General features: G+C 39.0%; 4 protein-coding genes across 14 annotated transcripts; 3 read left to right on the top strand and 1 right to left on the bottom strand.

Moving 5' to 3' along the window:
- Positions 1-617: 617 nt before the first annotated feature.
- On the top strand, positions 618-1,773 carry LOC108026973 (transmembrane protein 138). Of its 2 annotated transcripts, none has more exons than XM_044091596.2 (3): positions 618-897; positions 954-1,147; positions 1,264-1,773. In XM_044091596.2, exons 1-3 carry the CDS (start codon positions 764-766, stop codon positions 1,371-1,373), a joined length of 438 nt encoding a protein of 145 aa, XP_043947531.1. In that variant the 5' UTR covers positions 618-763; the 3' UTR covers positions 1,374-1,773. The 2 variants fall into 2 exon arrangements, with proteins under 2 accessions (XP_043947531.1, XP_016953678.2); XM_017098189.3 differs by having other exon boundaries at positions 621-897; positions 954-1,207.
- On the bottom strand, positions 1,731-12,196 carry LOC108021913 (serine/threonine-protein kinase 11-interacting protein). 9 transcript variants are annotated; one of them, XM_044091592.2, is made up of 9 exons: positions 12,128-12,196; positions 11,741-11,895; positions 9,895-11,646; positions 9,716-9,836; positions 9,513-9,648; positions 9,320-9,455; positions 9,075-9,257; positions 6,949-7,944; positions 6,085-6,890 (listed from the first exon to the last, which is right to left on the bottom strand). In XM_044091592.2, the coding sequence occupies exons 2-9, from the start codon at positions 11,832-11,834 to the stop codon at positions 6,421-6,423; spliced, it is 3,888 nt and encodes a 1,295-aa protein (XP_043947527.1). In that variant the 5' UTR covers positions 11,835-11,895; positions 12,128-12,196; the 3' UTR covers positions 6,085-6,420. The 9 variants fall into 9 exon arrangements, with proteins under 9 accessions (XP_050741121.1, XP_050741120.1, XP_050741122.1 ...); XM_044091591.2 differs by having other exon boundaries at positions 12,006-12,139; XM_050885164.1 differs by lacking the exons at positions 6,085-6,890; positions 12,128-12,196 and adding an exon at positions 1,731-2,536 and having other exon boundaries at positions 11,741-11,973.
- LOC127010701 (transmembrane protein 138-like) lies at positions 4,974-6,127 on the top strand. 2 transcript variants are annotated; one of them, XM_050885167.1, is made up of 3 exons: positions 4,974-5,251; positions 5,308-5,501; positions 5,618-6,127. In XM_050885167.1, exons 1-3 carry the CDS (start codon positions 5,118-5,120, stop codon positions 5,725-5,727), a joined length of 438 nt encoding a protein of 145 aa, XP_050741124.1. In that variant the 5' UTR covers positions 4,974-5,117; the 3' UTR covers positions 5,728-6,127. The 2 variants fall into 2 exon arrangements, with proteins under 2 accessions (XP_050741124.1, XP_050741123.1); XM_050885166.1 differs by having other exon boundaries at positions 4,978-5,251; positions 5,308-5,561.
- A 1,129-nt stretch (positions 12,197-13,325) lies between the features above and the next one.
- Positions 13,326-16,735, top strand: LOC108021915 (uncharacterized). Its single transcript, XM_017090739.3, has 2 exons — positions 13,326-13,835; positions 13,887-16,735. The coding sequence occupies exon 2, from the start codon at positions 15,207-15,209 to the stop codon at positions 15,597-15,599; it is 393 nt and encodes a 130-aa protein (XP_016946228.1). The 5' UTR covers positions 13,326-13,835; positions 13,887-15,206; the 3' UTR covers positions 15,600-16,735.
- Positions 16,736-23,376: the final 6,641 nt, after the last annotated feature.

The following is a 23,376-nucleotide window of genomic DNA, read 5'->3' as shown; positions in this document are numbered from 1 at the left end:
GTCAAGGGGGAGAGAGCACGTTCCAAAGTAAGAAGAAGAAATATAGGCAACCTGCTTTATGGAACTATTTTGACAAATCAGCTGACAAAGAAACTTTTGCACATTTGATTAAATTGTGCTATTCGTTTTAATTATGACATGGAAATGGAATTATACCCAAAGAAAATTCGATGTATCTATTAAGGAAAAACATTGATGTAGGTATACATCGATTATTTTTCTTTCAGCCTGTGGAAGCCAGCCGTCGGATATCGAATTTCTGACGATCTTTAGTCCAACTTATCCAAATTCTATTTCAATGGGAATCCCTTCTACTTTCTTATTCCCATTCCTAGTCCTATTCCATAGCCCCGGAGGCTAACAGCGATTATCGGAATTCAGTTACGAAATCGTTTTTTTTTTTAAATTTCCTTACAACCCGAAAAAAAGCTTAAGCGCAACTATATTTTTTTTAAGTTATTGATTTGGAGATTTTTGCTTAAGCAACTCATTGTTAGGCTCGTGTTTTTCGACGATGTGTTTACTGGGCTTATAATTGCAACACCGATTTTAAGTGGCGGTGTGCAAGGGCTATTAACATTAATTAAACATCACTTTTTAAAAAGGACGTTTGCTTATCGATAATTTTGTGGTATCAAAGCCAGCGCATGGCAACCGATTGTGGTAGCTTTGCGTTTACAGGACGAAGGACACAACAAATCCCGCACAGTAAAGGCACAATAAACTAACTACACAAGCAAATGATCGCCATTAAGTTGGTGCAATGAAGCTAACTCTGCTACGGTACTCCTGGGTGCTTTTGCTACAGATCGCCTTTTTGGGAGTAGACCTTCTCATAAACGCATTTGGGCTTTCGCTGGCCAGAAACCAGTTGCAGACAGCCATTGTTATATTTGTGTGAGTATTTAAGACTCGGATAATTTTGCTTACTAGAATACGTCAGCTTATTTCAGCATTCAGGACACTCTGATTATTACGGAGTATGTGCTGTTCACCATTGCGTTGCACTCAACGTGTGTGTACCAAGTCGGTGCCTCCTTCATAATCCTGCGGAACTGCAAGCTCTTAATGGTCAGCATTACCCTGTACTTCCTTCTGTCCGCCTCCCAACATTTCTGGATCATCTACCAACATCGTCACCCCTCAGGTGAAGAAAATCAGCACTGGCCAATAGGTCTAGTTTTTTTATCATTGGTACAACGCATCAGTAAGCTTTGGAAATAGTGCTTACACGCATATCTTTATGTCGCTTTTTCTTCGCAGTGTCAGTGCTCTATTACCATAGCTCCAAATCAACAGCTCTGACCATGGCAGATCCTCGATTCAAGGAGGAACATCTGGATTGGATCGCGGACCAGCTGGTCGATAAGTAATGAGGTTGTTTAAAGCGATGTGTTGATTGTAGCGTGGAACTTCTAAGCGGTCTGGTACACAGCGGTAACGCCCTGCGTCGGACCGAGACGCGCCGCGTCAGTGTGCGGGCTTTCATATTATTACATGCGAACTTCTCTACGCGATAAAAACAGTGAGACGGGCGGCACGGCACCGCCCAAGTGTGCGCAAGCCTTAAGAGTACCGACGCACATAAAAAACTATGTGACAAGGTTCGAAACAAACTTATTGAGCAAAAAATGTATTTGTTTCACAGACACCAAATAAGCTCAGCATAAAAAATGTTAGTTTTCTGTACATAAAAATGTATGCGAAAACAAAAAAAAAGTACTTTAAAGTTATGTTAAAAGTGGCAAAACACATTAAAATGTTTTTCTTTAATTTGTCAAGTTTTTCGTTCTGATATAATATAGATCCGTGTTTCACGAGTTAAATCAGCTCAAAGTAGCGTAGTTCGTAAAGCTTCTTCTGTGAATCTAAAAGGACCGTGCTTTATAATTTTTTTAAAAATTCTTTTAGCTTTTAAATTTACATAAGTAAGCTCCATTTTTCAACAACTATAAGGCTTAGCCTGCGACTCATCTACGAAGGTAAAAAAGCTATCGAAAATCCTCAGCTTTGCACAGTAAATTAAAACTTAAACGTTTTAGTTGGTCCTTTGGCGAAGATTTGTGCTACGTTTCAGAGACACTGAATGGAACGCCGAAAAGACGCTCCCATCTCGTACCGATGACATTCATACAATATGTTGAATTGTTATGCGTTTCAAAAACCAACTGCCATATCTCGCACTTGTTTTGGGTCTCGTCATTAAAGTTCATCACATATTTTTGATCTGTAATGCGTTCCACCTCTACTAAGTTGCTTATGGGCTGTCTCAGGGTTAGTTCCGGGTGCATTGATTTATCCTGAGTTTTGTTTGAAAGCCATGAGAGTTTTAAATTGACCGATATAAACACATGTGACTCTGTGATTATAAGCAGACAGGGTTCAAAGCAGTTCTTCTCTTGTTCACGAATCCATTGGCAGCTAGAAAGCATGGAGCACATTTTAACTAGTTCGGATGCAAAAGTCTTCAACGAGTTGCTGAGGGCGGTGGTGGATGGTTTGTAATTAAGTTTGCACTTCTCTGGTAGAGGATTATCTATAAGCAAAAAGTGTTAAATATTTTCTCCAATAAACTTTGTGTAAATATAACATACGTCGCAAGAAAAGAAGTAAGCTGTCAGTCGTAAGCGTGTCGTGCAACAGCAAGATAAATCCACCCCAATCCTTTAAAGTAAAGGAAAATCCAAGCTTCCATGGCAGCAGTTCAACCGCCTGTAATCTATCAACCGACACCCTTACGACTTGCCGAAGCCACTTGGCCACATCCTCTTGGGGTATTGCAAACGATTCCATTAGGAAGCAATTGCAGTTGGACATCACGAAGATTCCTTCTCCCAGGGCTTGGGTCTGCTCGTTAAAGAAGCGTCCCTTTGCCAACCACTTAAAATGTTCACCATCCTCTTTAAACTTGTGCTGGTAAAAGAAGAGCTTAAGACGGTGATCGATGTCATTAAAGTCAATATAGTTAAATTTGTAGGGTTGACTACCCAAAACATTAGCTTCCGAGTCTACCATCTTCTTTGAGCTGGACATGATCAGATTAGTTGAATGAAATACGGCAGCAAACGGTAAAGGGCTAACTTTCTCAGCTTTTTTTAAACGGCTATTTGAGTTCGTATATGAACTACTTATTTGACTATTTACAGATTCAGTAAGCAGCAAGTTTGAAAGATTTGTCGGCGCAGCAATGCCCAGCTGCTCGTAAGTTGTACATATGCTGTCGGTAATAGATCCTGACGAGCTGCTTTCTGTTAGCGGAACTTGAGACTCACACGATGATGCGGGAGCCGCAATCCGATCCTGTTCCGTCTGAGTTAAACAAAACTTTCGTTCCCTTAACGTTTCCAGATGTGATAGTTGGCGCTCTTCTGAGGTTTTGCGACTGGAGTTCTGTCCGTATTTGGGATCTAGCACCTCTATGCTTGACTGGCTCGGATTGGAGATGATGTCCACATCACTTTCGTTTGCCCGAAACTCTAGATCACGATTCGTGTTAGAACTACCCACAACGGACTGATTTGAGTCGAAAGAGCTCTGCGAGTTAGTAATTTTCGAACAAGAACTGCTTTCGTTTAGTGAACTGGCGGAACCTAAAATGTTAATGAGTCGATAAGGTTCTCTTTTTAATTTATATTTATTTAATGGAAACAGCATTGTTTTGCCTTATTAAAATGGGAAAGTTGAATACCAAACGTGAAAATTAATATAAAACAGTTTTAAATGTAACAAATGCCAACCACAATTAATACGTAAGCTCCCTTTAGCATCATGCTCAAATGCTGCTTCACATTACAAAAAAAAAAAAATGGCAAGGCATTTGATAAAATAAAATCTATATAAATTGTCATATTAACTGTTGCTTGCTTCCATCAAAGACGTACGCTTGGCTGTATTTTTAGCAGTTGTAAGCCTGTAGTTTGTTACTGAAGTATTAATTATTTGTTATATGACAACAATTAAACTGTTGTGGGTTGGAGGGCTAGAGCAAAAGTCCAAAGATACAACACAATACGTAAGTTAGGTTCAATTTAGCCATTTTCAATTTGTGTTCTCGTGCAAAATAAAATAAACAAAAAATACAAATGAAATTAATGTAAGTTAACAAGTTTAAAGTATACTGCCTTTATGCAATGACCATATTACGCTTTCATTTCATGAAATAAAACGCCGTTTCGTGATTTCGAAATCAAATGAAAGTTGACTAGTACTGCATTAATCCGATGGCCATATGTTGCCTTATTTCATGAAATGTGTCAATTCGTGTGTCCATAAGCACCGTTTTATGATTTATTTAGATAACACACGAAAGGACAAAATCCGAAATTAAACTCTGATTACTCATATAATTATCGGATTTTCAAAACGATAGAAATGTGTACATAAATTCGTCTTACTTTTAACAAGTTGATTTTCATTCATTAGTAATATAAATTTATAATTATTTATTAAAAATTGCATACTGGTTTGCACGCCCTTTTTCTTTAATGCAAGAATGTTTCTAACACTTTATTTTATTTCACGCTTTAAAGAAATTAAAAAACCCATAGCATAAGCATAGTAACAAACAAAACAATAACCATTTATTTATTACAAGCCCCTTACCAAGTGTCAATAAAGGGCCTGACAACTAGAAAAAATGTGTTAGAAACCAAACACATAAACATAACCAAAAAATCTTCAAAAATTTGAACGAAAATAATTAAATTGTATAAAGACTTGCCAATACTGTTGCTTTCTTCATTATTTGCTGACCCAGTAAATTTCCTTACATCCCGAAAAAAAGCTTAAGCGCAACTATATTTTTTTTAAGTTATTGATTTGGAGATTTTTGCTTAAGCAACTCATTGTTAGGCTCGTGTTTTTCGACGATGTGTTTACTGGGCTTATAATTGCAACACCGATTTTAAGTGGCGGTGTGCAAGGGCTATTAACATTAATTAAACATCACTTTTTAAAAAGGACGTTTGCTTATCGATAATTTTGTGGTATCAAAGCCAGCGCATGGCAACCGATTGTGGTAGCTTTGCGTTTACAGGACGAAGGACACAACAAATCCCGCACAGTAAAGGCACAATAAACTAACTACACAAGCAAATGATCGCCATTAAGTTGGTGCAATGAAGCTAACTCTGCTACGGTACTCCTGGGTGCTTTTGCTACAGATCGCCTTTTTGGGAGTAGACCTTCTCATAAACGCATTTGGGCTTTCGCTGGCCAGAAACCAGTTGCAGACAGCCATTGTTATATTTGTGTGAGTATTTAAGACTCGGATAATTTTGCTTACTAGAATACGTCAGCTTATTTCAGCATTCAGGACACTCTGATTATTACGGAGTATGTGCTGTTCACCATTGCGTTGCACTCAACGTGTGTGTACCAAGTCGGTGCCTCCTTCATAATCCTGCGGAACTGCAAGCTCTTAATGGTCAGCATTACCCTGTACTTCCTTCTGTCCGCCTCCCAACATTTCTGGATCATCTACCAACATCGTCACCCCTCAGGTGAAGAAAATCAGCACTGGCCAATAGGTCTAGTTTTTTTATCATTGGTACAACGCATCAGTAAGCTTTGGAAATAGTGCTTACACGCATATCTTTATGTCGCTTTTTCTTCGCAGTGTCAGTGCTCTATTACCATAGCTCCAAATCAACAGCTCTGACCATGGCAGATCCTCGATTCAAGGAGGAACATCTGGATTGGATCGCGGACCAGCTGGTCGATAAGTAATGAGGTTGTTTAAAGCGATGTGTTGATTGTAGCGTGGAACTTCTAAGCGGTCTGGTACACAGCGGTAACGCCCTGCGTCGGACCGAGACGCGCCGCGTCAGTGTGCGGGCTTTCATATTATTACATGCGAACTTCTCTACGCGATAAAAACAGTGAGACGGGCGGCACGGCACCGCCCAAGTGTGCGCAAGCCTTAAGAGTACCGACGCACATAAAAAACTATGTGACAAGGTTCGAAACAAACTTATTGAGCAAAAAATGTATTTGTTTCACAGACACCAAATAAGCTCAGCATAAAAAATGTTAGTTTTCTGTACATAAAAATGTATGCGAAAACAAAAAAAAAGTACTTTAAAGTTATGTTAAAAGTGGCAAAACACATTAAAATGTTTTTCTTTAATTTGTCAAGTTTTTCGTTCTGATATAATATAGATCCGTGTTTCACGAGTTAAATCAGCTCAAAGTAGCGTAGTTTGTAAAGCTTCTTCTGTGAATCTAAAAGGACCGTGCTTTATAATTTTTTTAAAAATTCTTTTAGCTTTTAAATTTACATAAGTAAGCTCCATTTTTCAACAACTATAAGGCTTAGCCTGCGACTCATCTACGAAGGTAAAAAATCTATCGAAAATCCTCAGCTTTGCACAGTAAATTAAAACTTAAACGTTTTAGTTGGTCCTTTGGCGAAGATTTGTGCTACGTTTCAGAGACACTGAATGGAACGCCGAAAAGACGCTCCCATCTCGTACCGATGACATTCATACAATATGTTGAATTGTTATGCGTTTCAAAAACCAACTGCCATATCTCGCACTTGTTTTGGGTCTCGTCATTAAAGTTCATCACATATTTTTGATCTGTAATGCGTTCCACCTCTACTAAGTTGCTTATGGGCTGTCTCAGGGTTAGTTCCGGGTGCATTGATTTATCCTGAGTTTTGTTTGAAAGCCATGAGAGTTTTAAATTGACCGATATAAACACATGTGACTCTGTGATTATAAGCAGACAGGGTTCAAAGCAGTTCTTCTCTTGTTCACGAATCCATTGGCAGCTAGAAAGCATGGAGCACATTTTAACTAGTTCGGATGCAAAAGTCTTCAACGAGTTGCTGAGGGCGGTGGTGGATGGTTTGTAATTAAGTTTGCACTTCTCTGGTAGAGGATTATCTATAAGCAAAAAGTGTTAAATATTTTCTCCAATAAACTTTGTGTAAATATAACATACGTCGCAAGAAAAGAAGTAAGCTGTCAGTCGTAAGCGTGTCGTGCAACAGCAAGATAAATCCACCCCAATCCTTTAAAGTAAAGGAAAATCCAAGCTTCCATGGCAGCAGTTCAACCGCCTGTAATCTATCAACCGACACCCTTACGACTTGCCGAAGCCACTTGGCCACATCCTCTTGGGGTATTGCAAACGATTCCATTAGGAAGCAATTGCAGTTGGACATCACGAAGATTCCTTCTCCCAGGGCTTGGGTCTGCTCGTTAAAGAAGCGTCCCTTTGCCAACCACTTAAAATGTTCACCATCCTCTTTAAACTTGTGCTGGTAAAAGAAGAGCTTAAGACGGTGATCGATGTCATTAAAGTCAATATAGTTAAATTTGTAGGGTTGACTACCCAAAACATTAGCTTCCGAGTCTACCATCTTCTTTGAGCTGGACATGATCAGATTAGTTGAATGAAATACGGCAGCAAACGGTAAAGGGCTAACTTTCTCAGCTTTTTTTAAACGGCTATTTGAGTTCGTATATGAACTACTTATTTGACTATTTACAGATTCAGTAAGCAGCAAGTTTGAAAGATTTGTCGGCGCAGCAATGCCCAGCTGCTCGTAAGTTGTACATATGCTGTCGGTAATAGATCCTGACGAGCTGCTTTCTGTTAGCGGAACTTGAGACTCACACGATGATGCGGGAGCCGCAATCCGATCCTGTTCCGTCTGAGTTAAACAAAACTTTCGTTCCCTTAACGTTTCCAGATGTGATAGTTGGCGCTCTTCTGAGGTTTTGCGACTGGAGTTCTGTCCGTATTTGGGATCTAGCACCTCTATGCTTGACTGGCTCGGATTGGAGATGATGTCCACATCACTTTCGTTTGCCCGAAACTCTAGATCACGATTCGTGTTAGAACTACCCACAACGGACTGATTTGAGTCGAAAGAGCTCTGCGAGTTAGTAATTTTCGAACAAGAACTGCTTTCGTTTAGTGAACTGGCGGAACCTAAAATGTTAATGAGTCGATAAGGTTCTCTTTTTAATTTATATTTATTTAATGGAAACAGCATTGTTTTGCCTTATTAAAATGGGAAAGTTGAATACCAAACGTGAAAATTAATATAAAACAGTTTTAAATGTAACAAATGCCAACCACAATTAATACGTAAGCTCCCTTTAGCATCATGCTCAAATGCTGCTTCACATTACAAAAAAAAAAAATGGCAAGGCATTTGATAAAATAAAATCTATATAAATTGTCATATTAACTGTTGCTTGCTTCCATCAAAGACGTACGCTTGGCTGTATTTTTAGCAGTTGTAAGCCTGTAGTTTGTTACTGAAGTATTAATTATTTGTTATATGACAACAATTAAACTGTTGTGGGTTGGAGGGCTAGAGCAAAAGTCCAAAGATACAACACAATACGTAAGTTAGGTTCAATTTAGCCATTTTCAATTTGTGTTCTCGTGCAAAATAAAATAAACAAAAAATACAAATGAAATTAATGTTAAGTTAACAAGTTTAAAGTATACTGCCTTTATGCAATGACCATATTACGCTTTCATTTCATGAAATAAAACGCCGTTTCGTGATTTCGAAATCAAATGAAAGTTGACTAGTACTGCATTAATCCGATGGCCATATGTTGCCTTATTTCATGAAATGTGTCAATTCGTGTGTCCATAAGCACCGTTTTATGATTTATTTAGATAACACACGAAAGGACAAAATCCGAAATTAAACTCTGATTACTCATATAATTATCGGATTTTCAAAACGATAGAAATGTGTACATAAATTCGTCTTACTTTTAACAAGTTGATTTTCATTCATTAGTAATATAAATTTATAATTATTTATTAAAAATTGCATACTGGTTTGCACGCCCTTTTTCTTTAATGCAAGAATGTTTCTAACACTTTATTTTATTTCACGCTTTAAAGAAATTAAAAAACCCATAGCATAAGCATAGTAACAAACAAAACAATAACCATTTATTTATTACAAGCCCCTTACCAAGTGTCAATAAAGGGCCTGACAACTAGAAAAAATGTGTTAGAAACCAAACACATAAACATAACCAAAAAATCTTCAAAAATTTGAACGAAAATAATTAAATTGTATAAAGACTTGCCAATACTGTTGCTTTCTTCATTATTTGCTGACCCAGTAATCGTCTTACCAAGGTTTTCCTCCCCAATCACAGCTGGGAAATGTTTGGGCTCAGCAAGCACTTCCTCCGAAAGTTTGATTAAGGAGGGGCACAACTCAGTTACTTCGGCCACATAAACACTGCGACAGTCTGGACATCGCAAGTCTAAGATTGTTTGAATCTCAAATTAAAATAAAGTGTTCTCAGTAGGAAACTTACGTTATAACCTTTTTTTAAATATCGCTTGCTCTTCTGCTCTATTGTAAATTGAGTTACACAACTCATACAGCGATAGATAGAAATATTCATTTCGATGAGATGACGCTGAGAAAGGATGTCTCGTAGTTTCTTTTCCAGTTCCTGCTTAAGGTCAAATAAGAGCTTTATTACCTGTAACTAGACATTCACAAATTTATTTACCTTACACAATGTACTGTCAACGCAGTATATTCGTTCCTGTTTATCCTTTCTCATCGTGTTGAATATTATTCTTAAAGTATTGGACTTTACCCGCTCGCATGACTCCAATATTTTTAGACTCCATTTGGTTTTGGTTCTACTCGGTAACAGAATGACAAGAATATTTGAATAAAAAGTTACATTTTAATTAAATTTAGGCCCACCTTTCGGTTAGCGTATCTTTTTCACGTATAAAATTTGAAGATATGGTGAAAAAAAGAGCTTCGCTAGGCTTTTGCTCATGATAGACTATAAAGGTTTCCTCGTCAGATTCGGCATCAGATACTTAAATATACAAGTACATTTTAGAAAGCAAATTTCCAACATTGCTAAAATTATTCACCTGGATTCTCATCCTGACCTGCAGATGAGGCATTTGCAAAGAGCCTCAAAAGCTCTTTGTGCTTATCAGGCAATGCCTTCTCAGACGCCCATTTATTTGTGGTGCTGCCGAGGCTTTCGTAATTTGTCATTTCTCCCTCAGTGCAGGTCTCATAAAAAGTTAGCTCACTTGTATCGTTAGCATCCGACTTGATAGGGGTCAGCGTGGTGTTAAAGGTTGTATTCAACCAAGAGTTATTTGCTGGAGACCAGCTACTTTTGATATGTTCAGGATCAGCTTGAGAATTAACTATTTCGCTTGATGAAACTGAAAACTCCCCTAAGAACTCATTAAACAGTTTACGAGCCTCGTCGCGCTCCAGTTCAGTAGGTTGCGGCGATTTGATTCCCAGCATCAACTCTGCATTGCCGGCCCTTAACCATTCATTGCCATAAGTGAGTCGAAGTGTCTCAATTTGCTTTTTAGTCTCCAAATGGGAGGAATCGGCACCACCTTCGGAGTGCAGCCTTTGAGAGGAAACAGTGGACGATTCTGCCGTAATTTCAGTATTCTCCTCTATTTCCACTGTCCTTATCTTTGTCGATACTGACTTTTTGGTAAATTGTGAGGTTGGTGTTGACATCGACTGTTCTGCCATCACTGGGTATTCATGACCCTTGACTATTACCGAATGCTGAGAGCCGACGCAGGAAAACTGATAGCCATCCCTGTTGTTAATAGAGGAGCTGGAGCTGTTTATGGATATGGAGCTACTTCTGGGATGTCGGTTGATCAGCGATTCTATGTAGCGACATCTCTGGCTGCCCGTCAGCGCCTTCTCCGCCTTAGACAGTGGCTCAAAGTCCAAAACAAATTTTACCGACGCCGAGTTCTTGGCCAGATACTTTGCTGTCGCCAGTCGATGTACGGGATGGCAAGCCAGCGGATTGCCCTGAACGTTCAGTACGTTAAGGGCAAACAGGGCACTTAGAGGTAGCAGCTGCGAGTGCTCCAGCAGACAGTTATGGGACAGATCCAGGTTTCTTAGGGCGTCCAGCTTTGCCACGTCCTGTAGCTCCTCTATATAGTTGTTGCTAATATTTAGCAACTGTAGCCGCTTACAAGCCTCCATGTGGATCTGAGGAATGTGTTTAAGGCAGTTGTAGCTCAGGTTCAAAGTCTTTAGATGCGGAAGCCATTTGACGGCGGCCACACTGTTGAGCTTGTTATGCTGAAGGTTTAAGTGTTGCAGGTTCTGGGCAAACTCTAGGGCTGAGTCTACGCTGCGCAGGTTGTTGTAGCTAAAATCGGCTGACTGTAGTTCGTTCCACACAAAACCGTTGGAGTTGTCACCGCCACATCGTATAATTATGTCATCTAAGCAGGTCAAGCTCCTCACGCAGATCAGGTGTTGCAGCTGGCCCCGCAGCGGTTGGATTCCCACTACCTGACAGATGTTGATTTTGTTCACCTCAAGCCGACGCAGTGCTCGAAACTTTGCGATGTCGATGGCCGCCTCAAAGTAAAGCTCGCAGGGGAAGTAGGTTAGCCTTAGCAACGTCGTCTTCTGCACAAAATCGTGAACTAACTGCAGATCGGAAAAAACGCTGGATTTCGCGTTAATGGGTTTGACTACTTTAAAGGACTGGTGCTGCTGATAAACGCCGCTGGAACCAATCTCAATATCTGCGATGAGAGTGAGGGAATCGTTCAGCGCCCGCAAGGCAGAACCTATGCCAAAAAATGCGAGGAAAGCTGCGATAAGAGAACACTCTGGAAATGGGGGCCGTAACAAAACCCCGTCATATATCTTTTTGTGTGCTTCCTTTTGCTGGGATTCGTATGAGTTTGGTTTCAGCTTACTCACCTGATAACGTTAAGGTAAACTCGGAGCTCAATATTTTGTCGCCGTTCTGACGAAGAAGGCTGGCCATCTCAGCGATCTTCTGCGGATCCATCATCTACAGCTGTGTTATTCCATGCGTTATACCTGTTACTTGTTTTGAGTAACTGCTGGAACGTCTGTAATATATTTGTTATCACTTTTCACATTGGCAGTTCAAATTATTTTATTAGTAACTGGAATGATGAACTGCAATCATTGAAAAACTACAAAAGGCAAACATACATACATATATGTAAATATGAGTGCACATATGACGCCACCATCAAAAATACCAGCGATAACAACTGTTTAACAGTTATCTGTGTACATATATTATTATGTCCATTCTATTATGTCCCTTCTTCTTACCAATTGACCAACAACAGGGAACTTAGAACTGTAAAAGTACGGATACTGATATCGATAAGTCGATGTTTTTGTTCTTGCATTAGTATCGATCAAACAAATACACCTCTTAACGAGGTACAAATATAGTGACGATCGCACCTTAAACAATCAAAAGTTCTGATATTAACTTTTGTGACGAAAATGTAATATACGATCTACACTACAAAACTTTTCTTAACCAACTCGGTACTTATTGAAGAGGATGAATTTTTGTAAAATTCTACTTTTTGAACTTTTTTTTCATCATCTTGAAAACTTAAATAATTTGATGCAAAACGTTTTATGAAACAGAAATAATGGTAACTGCAAACCGAAATTTTTAAAAATAATTTAAATATTTTGTTGTTGTGCTTTTTACTTTTAAACGATCTTAAAAGTTAAAGTGTCATTTGACGAGTATTTTAAATGAGAATACAGCTAGGTAAAAAGCGGTGTATATATTTCCACCGACTTCAAAAGACCGACCAAATTTTCACTTTTACACTTTTACCGCTCTTTCCCCCAAACCAATTGAGTTTCTTAAAGTCTTGGTTTGCAATCCTCTTAGTTTTTACAGTACATTTCGATAGACGTATCACTCGTGACCATCGGGCGACACTTGTAGATTTTAATTTCTTCTGTGTAAACATATTAGTCGCCTTCGCATACCCTCCTGGTGGGCTTCGTCTCCACGTAGACTGCCGTACACAGTGTTTTAATTTTTTGAGTATCAATGTATCGCAAAGAGGTACGAGGAAGCCAAATAACAAATAAGTACTTTACTCTGACAATTATTTGCGGACTGCAAAACAAAGCTCAGAAAATTCATTTAAAAATACCCGAAGTCAAGGAGGCCTTTTAGTTCATGCATAAGCCATTTCAAGAAGGATTTTTCAATTGTTACAAGGCAAGGCTTGCCTTTTTTTTTTATCCGCGCTTTATGAAATATGGGTTTTTTATTGCGTTTAACGCAGATCAAGCTACGATAGCTCTGAAAAATGAAATTTGTGGTATTCTAGAACCCTATGCAAAGAAAATTAGATATTCATTTTTGTAAGAAAAGTCTGAATTCCAAATTCGATCAAATAAAGCTGATGAAATCCTTATGAGACAGTATTTTGAGAGTAGAGGCGATAAGCGGTCACTTCAGTATTGGAAAGGTGACTTTTAGAAGATAAAAATTATCGTCCTTCCGTACCGACACTTCTCGGAGTCACTTCGACGAAACCTCCAGCAACTTTTTGTAAACTCATAAATTTTATACAAAGCTGTACTGACTGAATAATAATAGCGTGGGTCAAAAGGGAGGAATTTTCATAAATAAGGGGTTAACTGCAAACTATGGCGTCCTCCTTTTTGCCCAACAATTTTGTTTTTTTTTTATCTATCGTCTGAAGGTGTCTTAGAAGTTACTTTTCGCAATCGTGACCCTTTTGTTTTTTCTTTAATGGGTTCTATAGCCTTTCAGTCGCGTATCACGATATATGTTTATTTTGTTTTTGTCGACGGTCAAACAATTTAATCGATAGGTAGAATAAGTATTGTAAGGAAAATGTAGTATTTGTTAAGTTATCTGATCTCGTATAGATTTGTTGGCCCTTGAAGTGTGTGCCTACTAATATCGGTATATTTAATGCCGCCAAAAAATGTGCCTATCATTGTCTAGTGAGTTGTAGGAGGGCGCACTGCGGTAAGATTAAGTTAGTTTGAAATGTATGAGGCTGATTTGAATTGTTCACAGAATAAAACGCGCGTACGCCACGCGCACGCCGCCCTCTCTACGTACCTACAAGTGTGGGGTAGTCGATAAAAAGGCAACTCATTTTATTCGTAGTCCTAGGGAGACTGCAAGGGCAACTTGCGTTGCAGGACGGCTTGACGACCAGCTAGAGAGTTGCCAGGAGCACTTCCCGTACCAGTAGAGGAGTCGCAGCCAGCGACGAGCACTGGGAACGGACGGAGTCGCCGCCAGCGACAGGGAGACGCAGCCCGAGTCAGTTAAGGAGACCGCAGCCAGCGGTCAGGAAGCGCAAGGAGCGGTAAGCACGCGGCTGAGTGGAGGGGAAGCCAACCATACAGCAATGCGAGCGGATCAGCAGCCAGCGATTAGTGAAGCAGCTGCGAGTTCAGAACCGGAGATGAGCGATCCCCTCACGTCGGACCCTTTGAAAAGGATTGCGGTGTTGGAGGAGGAACTGAAGCAGGTGAGCCCTCAACTAAAGGTGTCGGGCCGGTCCCACATAGCTGTGTCGGTGCGAGCAGTGCCTGCCTGCCTGTATTTGGAGGGCAGCCCGAGGAGTAGCCGATCTTTAACTGTGCGTTTAAGGATGAAGCACGCCAGACAGTGAAGTTGCTGCTGATTCACCCTGGGAACGTCAGCGCCGTGATGGTGCAGCTGCGGTTTAGGTTTGACCGCCCGGAGCAGCTTATACGCAGCCAGCTAAACAGCCTGTCTATGTGGACAGTTTCGCTACAGAGGGTGAAGCTATCAGTGTATCTACCCGAGTGTAGGAGATACATGCGGAGGCTGGATTCGAATAATGCCAGTTTTCATCCAGCTCACCCATTGTGGAAGCGGCGTTGGGACCACCTGGACAAGTCAAGAGCGCCAGCTGGGGTGAGGCTGAGCAGAAGATCCTTGGAATGCGCTGGCAGGTAGCCACGGACGACTTCAAATTCAACGAGGAGTATCACCGAGTGCCAAGTAGCGTCCTAAGTGGAGATCGAGTCCCTACAAAGAGGGAGTAATGAGCCTGCTGATGTCAACGTTCCACCCATTGAGATTCCGGTTCTGCCTGATGATTACAGCGAAGCTGTTGTTGAGAAAGATCTGTAGGCAGAAGATCCAGTGGGACGAACCACTACCGGAGGAGATAGGCAAAGCCTTTGCGGGCTGGCGCAGGGAGTCGGACGCCGTGGGACAGTTCTGATGCTCTCGTCACTATTTTGGGCTTGGAGCAGTTTGGACCATCGAGTTGCACGTGATGAACACTGTCTAGGAAGAGCAAAGTGAGGACATCAGAGAGACGGTGTTGTGGACGAACTCAAAAACGGTGTTGAGATGGACAAGGAGTTTGTTGGCAACCTAATGGCGGCGATTTTGGAGTGGTTGAAAGTTACCCAGTGGCGATGGGTACCTACAACTGACAACGCAGCGGATGATGCGACGCGGTCGCAGAATAAGGCGGACCTTAGGCCGGAATCACGTTGTCTAAGCGGACCCGCATTTTTGAGGCAGCCATCGAACGTCTGGCCGGTGCCTGAGGAGGGAACCGAGCGTGTTCCACATGCGCCTGATGAAGAGGAGTTGCCCAGTGAGTTTGCATTGATGGCCACAAATGATTTCGCCATTGCGATCCAGAGATTCTCGAGCTTCAGTCGCCTGGTGAGGACCACAGCCTGGGTCTTGAGGTTTGCAGACAGGCCCAATGGGAATCGTTCCCCGGCGAGATGAGGTCGGCGGAATGCGGAAAGGACGTCGCCAACTCGAGTGAGATTTGATGTCTGGCGCCTTACGTGGTTGAAAACGGAGTTCTGCGAGTTCATGGCAGAGTTGATGCCGCGCTGTGTATGCCGTTTAGTGCGAAGAGGCCCTTAATATTGTCACACAGGCACAGAATTACGGAATTTATTGTGAGCCACTTTCACGACCAGATGAGGCATCAAAACGTGGATGCGACGATTGCCCAGATCCAGACGAGATTCTGGGTCACGAAGATGAGACGAGTGGTGAAGGAAGTAATTTCGTCGTGCAACGAGTGCAAGTTGCAGCGAACGCGGCCGATGCCGCCGATAATGGGACCGCTTCCAGAGGACCGACTGGATGCGGGGGGATAGCTATTCAAGTTCACTGGATTGGACTACTTTGAGCCACTGCTGCTGACTGTATCCCAGAGAGAAGAGTTGGGTCGCCTTGTTCACGTGCTTGACGGACAGTTCGGTTCATTTGGAGCTGGCGCAGAAGCATCGAATGGGTTTTCAATTGCTTGTATAGGAGCGGATGTTACAGTTCGTCAAACGAGTGCTGCGTCATAACCTGAAGGAAGTCGCAGTAGGCTCGCCGGGACATGTCCGAGCGCAAAAGATTTTTGTTTTTTTCTGCCGAAAGCTGTATGCTGCTGTCGTCGTCAGCAGATAATTCGAAACAGCGTAGAAGAGTGCCGATAAAAGCGGTACCCTCTCTTTCTGTGTCTTATAATCTGCCTGCCCGCGGGTCTCAGAGAGACAACATTCAGCGGATCCTTTTGTTTGCGCTTCACCGTATGTTCAAAAAAAAAACCAAAAGAAAAGAGAAGCAGCAGCTGTTTAAATTACACGCTGCGACACTTTTTAATTTAATAATAAAAAATATATTTTTTTGAAAAAAAATTAAGTCAAGTTGTGCAAGATGTTGTGCGTTAATCCACGTTTAACTTAGGTCCCTTTTTAATATTTTTTTTAAGGTTTTACAACATAACCTAGAAAATTCAGGTTCTGTTACCCGAAGGTAGCGTGATAAAATGTTTTATGCCAATCAAAATCCCGCAAAGGGTTTCACACAGTTCGAAAAGATAAATATACAAGTATACAATAAACACATTTCTTTAAACACATGCCCTTGTTTCTTCAGGTGCGTTGGCCAGGGATTCCGAGGACCCGGACCCATGTTTAAGAAAAGCAATGACAAACATTAAAAACAAATTATTAAAACGAACAAGTTTTCTTTGCATTTTCCCCTAGGAAATATGAAGCGTGCCTTGCTTTTCCGCCGCTGACATGTCCCTCCGGATTGCCAAGGAAAACTGGTTTTCGGAACTGAAGGGAAAGTGTGATCATAAATGAATATTATAAACAGTTTAAGAATAAATTAAAGAAAGTCTTTATACCCGTTACTCGTAGAGTAAAAGATTCTTCGGAAAGTAAGTAACAGGTAGAAGGACGCGATTCCGTCTGTCCGAATGAACGCTGAGATCTCGGAAACTATAAAAGCTAGAACTAGAACTTGGCATGCAGATTCCTGGGTTTCCAGCGCAGCGCAAGTTTGTTTCAGCGCGGTACCACGCCCACAAACGGCTTAAACGCTTAAGCCCACTAACATATTTTATGTATACCTTTTGCTCCTCTACCCGTTACTCAGCTTAACGGGTATATGATAGTCAAGGCACTCGACAATAGCGTTCTTTCTTGTTTTTACTAGACGGTCGATCTTGCTATGTCCGTCTGTCCCTCTGTCCGTCCGTTTTTACGCAAACTATTCTCTCAGTTGTAAAGCTATCGGGCTTAAACTTTTCCAAATATCTTTTCTATTGCAGGTATTATATATGTCGGAACCAGCCGGATCGGACAACTATATCTTATAGCTCCTATGGGAACTATCGGGGAAAAATTAAAAAAAATTATATCTTTGGTGTTTTTTAACATATATCCTCGTACGCTTGGAAATAACATTTTTTAATTGGTTTTGAATTTCGAATTACATTTTATCAAAATCGGACGACTATATCATATAGCTGCCATAGTAACGATCGGAAAATTAGTCGGAAAATATGAAAACATTATATTAAACATATAACCTTCTAGGCTTGGAAAAAAAATTTGTTTCTTAGTTCTGAAATTCGAAATAAATTTTATAAAAGTCTGACGACTATATCATATAGCTGTCATAGGAACAATCGAAATTAGTGGGAAAATAATATGAAAAAATTATTTACTAAAGTTGATTATTTCTTATAACTGCAAGATATACAAACTGTATACAAACTTCGGCTTGCCGAAGTTAACTTTCTTTCTTGTTTATATTAAACTTATGGTGCAAGAACTATGTATAAAACTGGAATTAAAAGTATAATTGTGTTTCGAATTGGTTTCAAAGCTTATAACCGCACTGTTGCCCTTGATCAAATATCTAATTTTCATATGGGTGGCCTTTTCTTGGTTTTATTTATCAAACTTGTTTGTCACCTTTTCGAACTACTTTGAAAGCTTTAAAAATTGAAAAACTGTTAAAGTTGCTAAAATCAGAATTTGCATAGTCGTATAAGATCCAATTTTATTTAATTTTTGAAAATATTGACAATACTATATTATAATTTGCATTAAGTCTTAAAAAACAATTCGTAAATAATATTACCGTGAAGCTTTCCTATTTTATTAAGATTTTATTAGGCTAAAATAATCCTTGTAAAGCAGCGATATGGTTTTAAAAATATGATGGTGGGGCCGGACTGGAATACCCCTTTGATTCCAAATGGTAACTAGCATTTGAGTTACATCTTTTGCGCTTTGTAATACGGTTTTTACAGAAAATCTAGTCCTATAGAGGGCACTAGGTAAAACGTATATCTTAGATGATAAGCCCGTTGTGTCAAATTCGGATTTTAGTTGTCCAACCAGAAACATCTTGGAATGTAAATTTTTTACTGAAATTGACAGAGTTTTGAATGTTGACAAACTGGGGGTGGGAAACCGAAATTTCTGGCTGGAACACATGTTGCGTGAGTAATTATAAAGCAAACTTTCAGGACGATTCACAAGGTTTAAATCTCAATAAAAATTGTTTTTATTTTTGATTAAATTTTTTACAGACCGCAAATTTTCATGTAAAACGGTGAGAACTAGTTTTAATTTTTTGGACCACCCTAGTGGACATATACGTACGGGGTGGTTTTCTTCGAACACAGATCGTGTCAAAGAATTTTATTTTTGGAACTTCTACCATTCAATTTGTGTCTTTGGACGGGAACTGACAGATCGGAAGAGTGTTCGGTAGTGTGCCATCAAAAATGAATCAAGCTCCAGCCACATAGGAATTTTGACTTTATTTTAGATGGATTCCTACTATAATGAGAGCGTGGGCTTTGGTAGTTTTGCCGAGAACATATACACCAGGTTAGGATCCCAATTTTGCGGAAAATTGTAAGAAAGTGTAACAACCTTGAAAAGTGCATCAAAGTTCCTTTATTCTGCAGTTGCTTAGATTCAGACTCAGATTATCAAGAATATATATATTTTATGGGGTCGGAAGCTCTTCCTTCCTGTTACATACTTTCTGACGAATGACCCTTTTACTCTATGAGTAACGGCTATAAAAATAAAATCAACTTTTGTGTGCTGTAGGTGCGATCTTCACTAATATTTTATAGGTAGTTTTATTTTCACACCGTCCATGCCTACTTACACAGTAGGCCTTTGCAAAATCAAAAATTGTTATTGCTAAGGAATATATTAAGTGTTAAAATTTGAGGTAGGGTCAGAAATTATTTAATTATAAACAAAATGCACAACCAACTGTGATGGTGGTAAATAAATGTCATCAAGCCAATGAGTAATTCTTACTTTCTTTTTAAGCAACAAAAAAGAGTCATTTACATTTCATAACAAAAAGTCGTTTTCAAAACAAAAAAAAATCGTTTTTTGCAAACCAAAGCATCAATTTTCGCTTTGAAAAAGTGTGAAAACCTGGCTGAGTATCTTAATTGTTCTGTAATTAATTTTTACAAAAATTGGAAAACTCTGTGGATACAATGCTTATGGGAACGACCTTCAAGGGTTCGGCAAGCTAAATTTAGGTTTCTTTCTTATTGCTTTTGGTTTTCTCACCATTTCTTGTTTTTTACTACAAAAATTTATATTTTGCACTGCAATTTTTTCTTCCGCCACTGTGTTTTTGGGAATTTTGTATTCCCTTTTATTTAACTGTTTTTACATTCAGTATTAAAAAAATATTGGTCTGCGGGAGATCGTATATATATTTTTTTAAATCACTGGTTTTATTTATTAAACAATGTTGGCGTGGGTAACTCCATTTTTTTTCAATTGAGTAAGCGAGAGTGAAAAGAAGGACGAAAAAGGACGCGTGCCTTCCAGAAGAAGAAGAAAAAGAAACGGTCCGCTAATCCGTTGTTGTTCTGTTTATTGGGCATGTCTCGTTTGTCAATCCATATTCCTTTGCCCATGAAACCATGGTATTTATAGACATATCCGACTGTGCAAATCGTTATAAAAAAAATATATTTTTTAATATTCACTTATTAATAAATAATTATGATAAACTTATTAACAAAAAAAATGATATTTTAGAAACTCTACACATTATTTGAATTGTTTGAATTTACATTTACGAAAAAATGTCTCGATTTTTAAAATGCTAGGGTTCACAAAAGTATAATTATTTTTTTTTTTTATTTAATTTATTTTATTTTTTGCCTTTTTACGCACATTTTTGCGGAGACGTAGCAAGAGAGGAAAGAGGGAAAAATTCATTTTTTGCGGATCTCATTTGGCTCTGCCCAAGTCGCTGGCTGCTCTGCCGACCAAAGATCTGCAACGGGTACGATCGAATCATCTCGATTACCATGCAAACATTTTTGCTCAATTAACTCACTTCCCGCAGCCGAAATAATCACTTACGAGTAAGCATTTTGATTTCATTTTAAGCTTCGTAAACGAGTGCAACGAATGATCATATTTTTGTTTGTGTTACGCAGGGATTGATGGTACCTTGGATCCGAATGCGATATCGCCAAAGTGACTTCTGGAAATTATTTTGAAGTTACATGCATGTTAGGCAATATTTTGTATTTATTTTTCCCATAAGGACTTTGAGCTCTTGTAGACACGGTCCTTGGCTTATCGGAAATGCTGCTTAATAATATTATTTATGCCCAGCTCCGTTCACATGAGAAATTTAATAATAACCATTTCTAAAATAAACAAAAGCAAATTTTTTTGTATATTTCAAATAAAAATAAATTTGGAGAAATTACCTTTTATAATCAGGTGGAGAATCTTTAAATGCTTATTTCACTGAAATCGATCAAGGTAATGTGAAGATATCTTGAAGTAAACGTACAGCTTCACGTAGATTCGCACTGTTCGTTGAGTTGGAGATTTTAAATTTTTATACATTTTAAAAATTTCGAAAATTAAGGCCACACAAAGTTTTATACAAAACTGGACTGATCACTAAAAAATTGCGAAATAAACGGATGCTCGGTCGTAAAACAACAGCGCATGTAAAAAGGGAGAGCAATTTTCAGAATAAAAAGGTAACGGGAATTATAGTGTCCTCCTTTTTCCAAGTAACTTTTTTTTTGTATCATCTATGTACAGTGGGTCGAAGCTTATTTCGTGCAAGAGAAAAATTAAATTTTAAATTGTCATTGCTGCTAAACTAGGAACGATATTAACAAAATTTAAACGCAATAATTCAAATAAACTCTTCATTTATTAATATAACAAAACAAAATTACTTAAACTTAAAAAACAAAACAAATTTTCATATAAAACTTAAAAATAAAGCATTTCTGGCGTCGAAGCTTAATTCGTGCAAGCACTTAAATATATTGTAACATTTTTATTTCTTAAATTTAATATTTTGTTTCTTAACCGATTTAAGACGATTTCCCATGGACTCCACTAATTTCTTTGTTGTTTCAGCTCCGTATTCGGACGCCGCCAAACATAATGCCTCCCATCCGACCCGAAAATGTTGTATTTGGATTCGTCCGCAAAAATAACGTCATTCCAGTACGAAATCGGCTTAGTCTCCATCTCCTTGGCGAACTTGAAACGAACAATTCTGTTCTTGTCGCTGATGAATGGTTTCTTTAGAGCAACTCGACCATTAAAATTATGATTGTGCAGTACGTTGCGAATTGTGTCTGGGCAACATTTTTGTCCATTTCCTCTTCTATCTCTGCAGCGATTTTTGGAGCCGATAGTTTGGGGTTTTCCCTAACTTTTCGGACTATTCGGCGCTCCTCGTGGTCGTTAAAAATTTTGTTCGGCGCAACTCGGCCCTTATCTTCCACTCGATTTTCGCGAACAAATCTTTGAATTATATATTGCACCGTACTGGGGCTTAAGCAAACCATTTCAGCTATGGCACGCTGGGTTTATCCATCCTTAAAGTGTTTAAGGACTAATTACCTTTGCTCGATCGTTGTTCGCGGACCCATAGCCAAAAATTAACGGTAAATTTTACTTTAGTGTAACCAGCTCAAAAAACGTATAAAATGTTTATTTAAGAATACAAATAAACAAGTATACAGAAAAAAAACGGATTGAAAAGTCCCTTTTTTATGTTTTTTTTGAGTTTAAAGTCTTTGCACGAATTAAGCTTCGCCGCCAGAAATGCCTTGTTTTTTAGTTTTATATGAAAATTTGTTTTGTTTTTTTAGATTAAGTAATTTTGTTTTGTTATATTAATAAATGAAGAGTTTATTTGAATTACTGCGTTTTGTTGATATCGTTCCTAGTTTAGCAGCAATGACGATTTAAAATTTAATTTTTCTCTTGCACGAAATAAGCTTCGAGCCACTGTATCGTCCAGAAGTGTCTCGGAAGATACTTCTTCGAGATCGCGACCCTTTTTGTTTTCGTAAAATATGTGCTATTGTCTAACTATCGTCCAGAAGTGTCTCAGAAGTTACTTCTTCGCGATCGCGACCGTTTTTGTTTTTGTAAAATGTGCGCTATCGTCTATCTATCGTCCAGAAGTGTCTCAAAAGTTACTTCTTTGCGATCGAAATGTGTGCTGTCGCCTTTCTATCGCTCAGAAGTGACTTCGAATTTTCTTCTTTCTCTCTACATATATCGCATGTATATTTTGTTTTTGTGAAATGTGTACTATCTTCTTTCTATCTTTCAGAAGTGACTTCTGGACGATATGGGATAAAATTATCGTCCTTTTGCTTGCAAGGAAGGAGTGCAAAAGAGATAGATGCTAGCGCCATCTGACCTATACCTCTGGCATAAGCGCCATCAAGCATAAAGCACCAATTGGTGGCGCTTCTAACGGCTAGTGGCTTATTAGTGAAAACGGCTTATTTTCTGCAAAATATTTAAATATTTATTTCTAACTTTAAAATGTTTCGTACGTTTTCAAATTTGGAATATTTGATCTGTTATTTACTATCGACGATAGGCGATAGAATTATCGCTACAGGAACGCACACTGAAGCGAAGTTGTCGGGGCGAATGTACTGTAATCGGTACATTCGATTTTATAATCGAATTCTTTGTTTTCTATTGTTTGGAATACAATTTTTATATGCTAAATTAATTTTAATTTATATTGCTTTACTATTCACCCTTTACAATTGAAAAATATCCAGCACATCAGACGATGAAGTAGTTTTTAGCTGTTCTTCATTATAAAGATTCCGAGAATAAAAGATATCGGCGCGGCAAATGCCGATCGAATGCTTCTTCGAGCATTTACGCAGTGACACGCTGCGTCGCACCGATAT

The sequence above is a fragment of the Drosophila biarmipes genome, chromosome 2L (assembly GCF_025231255.1).
Source record: "Drosophila biarmipes strain raj3 chromosome 2L, RU_DBia_V1.1, whole genome shotgun sequence".
Lineage (NCBI taxonomy): Eukaryota > Metazoa > Arthropoda > Insecta > Diptera > Drosophilidae > Drosophila > Drosophila biarmipes.
Note: the sequence above shows the minus strand (reverse complement) of the source record. Positions and strands in the feature narration are given on the sequence as shown.

Excerpts from the sequence above, each read along its gene's own strand:
- LOC108021915 (XM_017090739.3), top strand. The coding sequence starts at position 15,207 with ATGGACAAGGAGTTTGTTGGCAACCTAATGGCGGCGATTTTGGAGTGG.
- LOC108026973 (XM_017098189.3), top strand. The coding sequence starts at position 764 with ATGAAGCTAACTCTGCTACGGTACTCCTGGGTGCTTTTGCTACAGATC. Across the intron at positions 898-953 it reads ACAGCCATTGTTATATTTGT|CATTCAGGACACTCTGATTA; the intron begins GTGAGTATTTAA and ends AGCTTATTTCAG. Across the intron at positions 1,208-1,263 it reads ATCATTGGTACAACGCATCA|TGTCAGTGCTCTATTACCAT; the intron begins GTAAGCTTTGGA and ends TTTTCTTCGCAG.
- LOC108021913 (XM_044091592.2), bottom strand. The coding sequence starts at position 11,834 with ATGATGGATCCGCAGAAGATCGCTGAGATGGCCAGCCTTCTTCGTCAG. Across the intron at positions 11,647-11,740 it reads GTTTACCTTAACGTTATCAG|AGTGTTCTCTTATCGCAGCT; the intron begins GTGAGTAAGCTG and ends CCCCATTTCCAG. Across the intron at positions 9,456-9,512 it reads TTGACAGTACATTGTGTAAG|CAGGAACTGGAAAAGAAACT; the intron begins GTAAATAAATTT and ends TTTGACCTTAAG.
- LOC127010701 (XM_050885166.1), top strand. The coding sequence starts at position 5,118 with ATGAAGCTAACTCTGCTACGGTACTCCTGGGTGCTTTTGCTACAGATC. Across the intron at positions 5,252-5,307 it reads ACAGCCATTGTTATATTTGT|CATTCAGGACACTCTGATTA; the intron begins GTGAGTATTTAA and ends AGCTTATTTCAG. Across the intron at positions 5,562-5,617 it reads ATCATTGGTACAACGCATCA|TGTCAGTGCTCTATTACCAT; the intron begins GTAAGCTTTGGA and ends TTTTCTTCGCAG.